This window comes from Cantharellus anzutake (genome assembly GCF_015039405.1).
Source record: "Cantharellus anzutake strain C23 chromosome Unknown EI90scaffold_17, whole genome shotgun sequence".
NCBI lineage: Eukaryota > Fungi > Basidiomycota > Agaricomycetes > Cantharellales > Hydnaceae > Cantharellus > Cantharellus anzutake.
Window position 1 is genome coordinate 417,119 of NW_024066967.1, and position 9,739 is coordinate 426,857.

At 52.6% G+C, this 9,739-nt stretch overlaps 1 protein-coding gene across 1 annotated transcript; it reads right to left on the minus strand.

Moving 5' to 3' along the window:
- Positions 1-8,717: 8,717 nt before the first annotated feature.
- EI90DRAFT_2916234 (uncharacterized protein) lies at positions 8,718-9,076 on the minus strand (the record flags this gene model as incomplete). Its single annotated transcript, XM_039054578.1, has 2 exons — positions 8,718-8,935; positions 8,986-9,076. Coding segments are annotated over 2 exons (309 nt in total), but the record flags the coding sequence as incomplete, so codon positions are not given.
- Positions 9,077-9,739: the final 663 nt, after the last annotated feature.

Consider the following 9,739-nt stretch of genomic DNA (forward strand, 5'->3'; position numbering starts at 1 on the left):
CCACCACCCGCTATCTACGTGCTGTCAAAGCAACCCCCCAGATCCCTCAACCTAGCTGTAAAGCTAACCACCTTGACCTCCCTTGCTACCGTCTCTGTATCAGCCCTCTTAGACTCAGGAGCCACCGGGAACTTCGTGAGCCCCGAGTTCATCAGAAAGCACAGGCTTGAGACAACCCCGCTCCCCCAACCCATCCCTGTCCGCAACGTTGATGGGACCCCAAACGAGAACGGGGCCATAACTGAGGAGCTAGAGGCCCTCCTGACATTCGGACGGCACACAGAGTGGGCCCGCTTCGCCGTCGCAAACCTGGGGTGGCAGTCCCTCATCATAGGCCATTTGTGGTTGCTGCACCACAACCCAGAGGTAGACTGGACGTGGCAAAAGGTCAGTATGTCTCGCTGCCCGTCCTCCTGTTGGTCGACGCGAGGACACGCCGACCAGGACCCTGTAGTGGAACCAGGGGATGGGATTTAGGCCGCTATCATCCCTCTGGGGTGGGGACATGAACTGAGAGTGACCACGACTCCGTCTCAGCGGATGGCCCAGGAAGCCCACGAACCGGAAGCAGAGCCTGCGCCGTTCGAGGCGCTGGTCCCAGAGCAGTACCAGGACTTCCGGGACGTATTCTCGAAAGAGGCCTTCGACCAGCTGCCCCCATGGAAGCCCTGGGACCATGCAATAGACCTGGTGCCAGACGCCAAGCTCCCGAGAGGGAGAACCTTCCCCCTGTCGTGACCAGAGCAGAAGGAATTAGACGAGTTCCTGCGCAAGAACCTGTGGAATGGGCGCATACAGGCATCCAAATCCCTGATGGGAGCCCCAGTCTTCTTTGTCAAGAAGAAGGATGGAACGTTGCGCCTAGTCCAGGATTATCGGAAGCTCAATGAGATCACGGTCAAAAACTCATACCCCCTCCCTCTCATTTCGGACATCCTCGCACACCTCCGAAATGCCAAATACTTCTTGGCGCTAGATCTGTGTTGGGGATTTAACAACGTCTGCATCAAGGATGGTGACGAGTGGAAGGTGGCGTTTTCGACCAACTGCGGGCTATTCGAGCCCACCATCATGTTCTTTGGCCTGTGTAACTCCCCAGCGACCTTCCAAACAATGATGAACGACATCCTCTGGGACTTCATCGACCGGGAGGTCATCATCTGCTACATGGACGACATTTTGATCTTCACTGCCACCCTGGAAGAGCACCAAAGAGTCGTCCGAGAAGTTCTGGAGACGCTGCGGAAGCGGAGACTCTTCTTAAAACCGGAGAAGTGTAAGTTTGAGCGGAAACGGATCGAGTACCTCGGCCTCATTATTGCCGAGGGAAGTGTCGCGATGGATCCCGTGAAAGTCCACGGAGTTCTCAACTGGCCAACCCCAACCAAGGTCAAAGAAGTACAGTCCTTCTTGGGGTTTGTCAACTTCTACTGCCGGTTTATTAAAGACTTCTCTGAGACCGCCCGCCCCCTCCATGCGCTGACTTGCAAAACCAAGGCATGGGCCTGGGGACCAGATGAGGACCACGCTTTCCACACCCTTAAAGACGCTGTCACCTCTGCCCCGGTCCTTGCCTTCCCTCCGTCGTTTCACTCGAGTGCGACGCCTTGTCACGCGTCCTCGAGACCCTATGCCCCACCGTCGTGTGCCGTGCGTCTGCCCCGATCCACAGTGTCCTGCACTCAGACTGAAGTGTGAGAAGGTACTTTTCTTACTTAGTACATTTATGTACATGCGGAGACATGACAGTGCACGTCATCTCGGAGCAGCCGCAGGCATCCAGTGTCCCGTGGATCCGAGAGCGTCCGCTACATGCGCGTGCGGCACGCGGAAGCGTCCGGTGTGTGGCCGGACGGGTCAATCGTACATCGATACAAGGAAGGTGGTCCGTGTAGATAGAAAGAAAAAAAAAAAAAGAAGAAGAAAAAAAAAAAAAAAAAAAAAAAAGAAGAGAAGAAATAGACAGCGGGAGCGGGAGTGGTGGGGGGGACCGGGTGGGGGTCAGGCGGTGTGCCTGACACGCTCCAACTTCGCCACTGGAGCAGTACTGTCCAGCTCCAGACGACGAGAGTAGCCTTCATGTCCAAAGGTTTCATGGATGTGGAGCGTAACTACAAAGTGTATGACAAGGAGATGCTCACAATAGTGCTGCCCTCAAGGAGTGGCAGCATTTCCTACAAGGAGCGGAGGAGAAAGTCGAGGTCTACACTGACCACCGCAACTTAGGATATTTCCGCACTGTGCAACGGCTGAACCGACGCCAAGCACAGTGGTCCCTTTTCCTCTCCCAATTCCACTTCACCCTCATCCACTGCCCCGGGAGACTCATGGGAAAGCCGGACGTGCTCTCCCGCTGCGCGGACCACCTGAAAGGCAAGGACAACAATGATGGGCTGACCCTCCTCCAACCCGCTTGGTTCGAAGCCTGTGCAGCGGAGGCGGTCCTGGTGGAGGGTGAGGAGACAACTATCCTCGAGAGGATTAGCAGGGCAAAGGACCTGGATGAGAAGGTGGTGAAGGCGATGCGGGAACTTGGGGAAGGTACACTGAGATCAGACGAGTGGGAGAAGCAAGGAGAGCTGGTTCTGTATAGAGGAAAAGTATATGTGCCGAAAGACCCGCAACTCCGCCATGACTTAGTGCGATTGCACCATGACGCGTGGGCGATGGGGCACCTGGGGCGGTGGAAAACCCTGGAACTCGTCTCCCGCAACTACTGGTGGCCATGGATGGCGGAGAATGTCGGGCGGTACGTATGCGGATGCGACACCTGTAACCATGTCAAATCCTTCTCCTCCTGCAAAGTGGGGAAGCTCATCCCAAACAAGATCCCCGCTCACCGCTGGCAAGTGATCTCGGTGGACATGATCGGAGAACTCCCCGAGTCAAAGGGCTACAATGCCATGCTGGTCGTAGTGGATCGCCTATCCAAACGCATCCATGCAATCCCAACGGTGACGATGGTGGACTCAGCGGGAATTGCGTGGCTTTTCCTTGAACACATCTGGAAGCACCACGGCCTCCCCGAGGAAATCCTCAGTGACAGAGGGAGTGCCTTCATCTCACACTTCTCGAAAGAACTTGCGGACCTCCTCAGCATCAAGCTCACCCCTTCGACCCCTTATCACCCCCAAACGGATGGGCAGATGGAACGAGTAAACCAAGAAGTGGAAGCCTACCTTCGGGTATTTGTCAACCACCGCCAAGATGATTGGGCGGACTGGCTCCCGCTAGTGGAGTTCGCCTATAACAACCGCGTCCACTCCTCCACCCGCCGTACCCCTTTTGAGCTCGACACCGGCCAACACCCCAGGATGGGGACAGAGCCCACATGCACATCTGAGGTGGAAGCTGCTGACGCCTTCTTGTCGAGGATGATGAAGATGCAGGAAGAGGTGAAGGCGGCGCTAGAGCACGTGGCGGACAAGATGGCCCGCTACTACGACCGGAACCGTGAGGCGGCCCCTACGTACCAAGAAGGTGACCGGGTCTGGCTCAGCACCCAGAATTACACAACCGATCGCCCAACCAAGAAGCTAGACCATAAATGGACTGGCCCCTTCATGATTGTTAAAGTCATCTCCCCTGCCACCGTCAAACTCCAGCTCACCGCCCAACAAAGGGGGATCCACCCAGTTGTATCTGTGACGAACATCAGACCACACCACCCTGATGAAATCGCAGAATGCCCCGCTGACCCCTGCCCGGGCCCAGACCTCGTAGATGGAGAAGAGGAGTATGAGGTCGAGAAAATCCTGGACTCTAAGTGGCTATGCCGAAAACTCCGATACCTGGTAAAGTATACAGGCTGGCCACACTCGGAGAACCAATGGCTCACACATGACCACCTGACCCACGCCTCCGACCTAGTTGAGGAGTTCCATCAAACGCACCCCCATGCCCTGGGGAGAGAGAAGGAGAACCGCCCAGCCGCTTCAAGGCGAAGCAGCTTAAGGGGGGGGTGATGTCAGGGCACACCCGCCTGACCCCACGCTGCGCCCCACACCGTACTGTTCTACTCCACGACCCCTGCTATCAGCCCTGTCCCCCTTCCTCACTTTCCCCTTTTCTCTCTATTTCTATTCTACAGTCGATTTCCCTTTTCTCCATGTACCACTACATACCTAACCCCATTTCCCTGATCGCTGCACATGCCACGCATACTCCTGCCTACTGAATGGCCGCCTCCGGGATCTCCCGCGGAGACACCCAGGGAGGTGCGGCTGTGCGTGGAGATGACATGGCCTCCTCCACGTGACCCTGACTGCATGTATATAATAGCGCCTGGGGTGGGAACAGAAGAAGCAGCCTTCTTCTCAACTTCCCACTTCAGGTAAGTACCATAGCTTTTCCCTTTTAATGATAACACAACTTCCCACTTCAGACTAAGTGGTCAGGGATGCTCACCCCGCAATGGGACCGTCGCTATGCATAGCCGACACCTGTCCCATCGAGTCCCTCGCGCTGGGACCTCGCCGCTTTCGGAGCTGTCCCTGACATGAGGTTATTCCTTGCTAAAGCTCGGTCGTGTGTAGGATGCCTGTATCACTAGTGGCCAATGTTTGGTCACCTACAGCTACCATCAGTGAAGCTTCGCACGGTTCTGACAAGTTTCCACAATTGACATCCTGTCAGGGACGGCTCCGAAAGCGGCAAGGTCCCGGTGTGCGGGACTCGGTGGGATGAATAGTGGCTGTGCGTAGCAGCGATCCCGTCGCAGGGTGAGCGTCCCTGACCACTTAGTCTGAAGTGGGAATATGAGAAGAAGGCTACTTCTTTGGTTCCCACTCCAGCTGTTATTATATACATGCAGGATCGGTCACGTGGGGTGCGCCACGTCACCCTCGCACACAGCCACGGCTCTCCAGGTGTCTCCATGGGAGATCCCGAGAGGGCCCGCTGTGGGTGCGGGGCGAGTGCAGCAGTGGTGGCGGCGATGTAGGGATGGTAAGATACAGGAGGGGGAATGGGCATGTGCACCGGTGATACATTGAGCAGCGGGAAAGGTGGTCCATGTGAGAGAGAGAGAAAGAAAGAAAGGAAGAAAGGAGGAAAGGAGAAAGGAAGAGGGAGAAGCGGTGCGGAGCAGGGGTCAGGCAGGGCATGCCCTGACACATCCCTCAGCTGGCATGTGGATGAATACCCAAGGGTTCACTGAATAATCATTACAATAATATGATTCATATTTCCTGACACAAAGTAATATTGATATTTCTTCCATTTCTTCTCAACAGCCAAATTACAATGTGATTTCCCTTCTCAAAATATTTGGTTCAAAATTCATGTTATCCTATATTATTATTTTGAATTCAAATCATGTCGTACAATGAAAAAAAAAACGGCAGAGGCGCCAGCAAAGGTGACAGGGCTGGGAGGTGTGATATGATGGGCAAAAAGAAGGCTGCCGTCATCAGACAGCAGTGCCAGAAAGTGGGAAAGGGAGGTGTGAAATGGAACGAGGGTGGTACGGTGTTCCAAATTCCTGAAGCACCCGTGTTGTTTGGGTACCAACTGTCTTTTTTCTCTCTCTCCTGGCGATCTTATTTTCCTGCCCCCCTGCCTTCCTTCTCTCCAAGTAGACTGAACGGACCTGTCATATCCCAGAATCCTGACCCCATGCTCTCCCACCTCATCACACCTTCCTAACAACTTCATCATCCCCTACACCATAACTCCCCACTCCCCAAGTCACCTTCCTTCCTAACTGTCTCAGCTCCGACCTGGTTGCGGCACACCTTACCTTGGCCACTCCCATCCTGGAAGCTCGGTCCCGAGTCAGAACATTTGGAGACTCTGGATTTGCTCTGACCTCCCGATGGATCTCTGACATCCTGTGACATACCTCTAAACCATTCCCCCTCCCATTTCATTTATTGGAGTCACCCAACATCCTTCGGATACATAACTACGCCTTCAGAGCTACCCACATCCTCCGGTGACCCCACTCACGTCATCACAAATTAGTCACCTTCCATTTAAGTATGACTGTCATCTTCTTTCCATTCAGTTGGTTAACTTCCTCTTACCCATTACTTGTTCCCATTCATCCTCCAGCCTTTTACTCCACCCTTCTCGGCCTGACACCTCGGTTCCCCATTAAGGATATTGTTTGGCACCTTTCGGTGTTCTCCATTATCACTCGGACTTTGACTAAAGTCCTTCCCATTCCTCCATATATAAATACTTGTAGATTAGAACCGGTAGTTCCCCAGTTCTAATCTCGACTAAATGTTACCCCAAGTCCCTCTATGAGTGAATCCCGACCCCTTCCTACAAGATACCTCAGACACATGAAATATAAGGACTAACTGAGATGTAATGGAGGCACAGCACTCCCTCTGAGTCGCTGAGGCCACATCCTTGTTAGAGCCACTTGTACCACCCAGCAGACCTGGGCTTCCTGGAGAAGCTTTGGTTCACTACCGGAGCTCTCGGATCCCCTCTAGTTGAGCCCCGCTGTCACGGCCATGCATTCCGGCCTGTTAGCTGCCTGTCCCGATGCCGCCCGAGCCTGTTACCGCTATGTGAGCATGAGCGCGAGCCCCGACCTCAGCCCTATCCTTCATGAGGACTCCCTGCTCACTCCCCCGCTTGCCCCTAGGCTCCCCTGCACCTGGCCGACTCCCCCACAGCCCCACCAACCTTCCCGCCCCGAGTCCGCCTCCGGCACCATGCCCAGCACGACTCCCCTACCCCGCCCACTTGGCCCCTACAGGGCCGCTATCATCCCTGCGCCCGACTCTGGCCCAACTCCGAGTCCAGCGCTGCTATGATACCATTGCCGCTATCGCGGCCCTACACTCTTTCCTTTATTTATCTGTTATTGTTTGTTTTGACCCTCGGTCATTGCCGGCCACTATGCGGCCAACCCCGCTCCTTATCCTTGTTTGCTTCCGGACCCGTCGGCCTTCGGCCGGGTCCGCTTCCATTCATTTCTTCCTCCTATATATATCCTGTATACTACATTATAGTACTTTAGCTCTAATATCGATGTGACCACGACCCCTAAGTCCTGACCCCAACAAGGCAACCCCAGTGAGTCTGAAATGAGGGCCAAGAGACAGCTAGGGGGCACAGCACTCCCATTAGAGTTGCTGAGGCCGAATGCCCTACCCCCGGGCCTTGTTCGCGGCATCACAGCCATTGTGGCCTATAGCGGCCCACCTCGGTGACCCTCGGTGCCGACCCTGGACCAGTGTCTAACACCCGCCTGCATTTGGACTCATGCACTTTCCCCTACATTCGGGGTTTTTGACAGGACCGAGCAGTGAGAGAGATTGGCCATGACGGTTCATGAGAACAACGCTCTCATGGTGCTTCCCAGCCCAGCCTAGCAGTCACAGCTGGCCCAGCCTGGCATGCATGTGGTTAAGTGCTGATTGCTGGTCAGTGTCCACCCATGAGACAATGCGCACTTACTGATGTGCTGCACAATGCATGCCTGGCCAGTGACATTGACAAACAGCGCATGCCACCTCCAGCTGCCAATGTCAATACTTTTTTTTCTCAACCGGACTGAATGGTGTGAATGGGAAAACCCGCTTGGAGCCGATGTTTGAGTTCCAGCTGGATGCTCGTGATTTAGGACAGTTTAACATTCAATGGATAAATCGGTCAAAACAACAGTACATATATCCCTGGCCAATTAATTCCATGCCGAACTTCATTTGACCACCTATTACTCATCATGGGATCAATATAATATGTACCTATAGGCACCCCTCCTAATGTATCTTCTTAGATATATAGATGCTCTTTCAGTGTGCACACCTGCACACTGGTGCAACTCTCAGTACTAATAGTACTAATATGACTATCAGGCCCGAAGGGCCTGAGAAGCTCTGGGGTACCATGACCTGAAATACCGGAAAACCCCTCTATGCTGCAACTCCTTCAGAGTTCACTGTCACACATCACTCTGGCAACTTGCCAACAACATCTCCGGATCTGTCGTCATCATCATTGTCATCGTCTACAACCTTGATGACCCTTCTTTTCCAAACTCAGTTTTACACTTAGCCCGCATTTCTTATTTGCTCTTCCACTGTCACTTGGTGCCCCAGTGTTGTTACCACAATCATCAATGTAGCTGTGAAATACATAGCACAATAAATTCTTTCAGAATGACTCTAAATCAAGGCTCTCTAAAGCACTGGCAATTCGACTAATGAGGTGATAAGATTCCTCAACCTCCTCATTCTCAGTTTCCAGGGCCCCATCTGCTGCCTCACTGTCAATATCCTTCACTACTTCAGACATACAGACCAGGTCATCTGTGCCCTCAGAGGGCATAACAGTAGTCATTGTGCTGGGCAGTGTGGTAGGGGGTTTCATCAGATGGCACTACTAGGGTAATCAGAACCGTAGCAAATGCACCAGTGAACACGCTTACTGTCTAGTATGTTCTCCGGGTCATCACAAGTGATAGGGCTCGCTGATGGTCTGCTCACTACAGAAGGGCATGACATCTCTTCCCTATGTAGAAAGCATGCAAGCTTGTCCAACTTGGCTAGTTTGGCATGTAGGTGTGTGTTGACATTGAGGCGGTATTGGGAAGTAGCAGAAATATACACTGCCAGAGTGGGGTTCGTCAACTGAGCATTCTCAATAGCATCTTGCAGACAAGCCTCTCCATTTTTGATTGAGGTCCATACCTGGCAAGCTTCAAGCTTGATGGTGTCAATCTCTTCATGGGCCTGTTGCAACTTATACCAAGCTCAGGCAGCCTTATGAAGGAGGGGTTTCACCACATCATCATGGCCCCGCAAAATCACAATATCAGACACGAATTCAAGACTGGTGACATCACCCCAACTGAGTGTTGGTTTTGGGGGATCTATGGTGGAAGCCAGTTTGTTATACTTCTCCAGTGTCAAGTTTAGTGTCTTCCCCCACTTCACCACCAAGGTCAGTATTTGCTGGCGAGCCTTGTAATCTGAAATAAAAGTTGTGCACTGAACAAAATAAGGAAAGCCAATCACTCACCTGTCCTTGGAAGTCCCATTTTCTCAACTTCAAACTGATGTGATATTGCACGATATTCGAGTTCATCAAGGAGGTGGTTGTAGTCCCTCTGCTGATGCAGAGCAATCGCTTCAAGCGGTTCAGGAGAACCGGGTATTCAAGGTTGGGTGTGAGGCACCAAGGGTGGTAGTTCTGCCTCTAACACTGCCAGAGCAGTGCATGCACTCTCAACAGCTTCATTTGCCTCTTGCAAATGCCGGTCAGCATGCTGAAGTGGTAGCCTCTGGGTGGCTATTTGTGCTATCCAGTAGCACACCGTTCCTCTGAACAAGGGGTGATTATTCATGAACATTTATAAATGAGGATTGCACTCACTCTGCACGTTCAAGGTGCTCTGTGGCTTCTAGATACACAACCTTCGCTTTTTCATCTTCAGGCTCAAACTGGAGTGAGGCTATGTACTTGCACTCTTCATTCAGCCATTGTGGGCATTGTACATCAGGTTCAAAGTTAGGATCCATCTGTTTGGTTGCCTCAAGTATTTCCAGATTCTCTTTTATCATTCTGCCAGTAACTTGCAAAAAGTGTAATGGTGGTTCATGAACCATCATGGAAGTCATGACATTTCATGAATGGTCACCAAACTTCATGAAGCAGCATGAAGTGTCATACACAGTCATGCTGGTTCATGACAAGCCATCATGGAATTTCATGAGATGTCATGAACCTGCATGGGGGGTCATGATTGCTCATGACTTAAGTGGTTCTTCCAGGC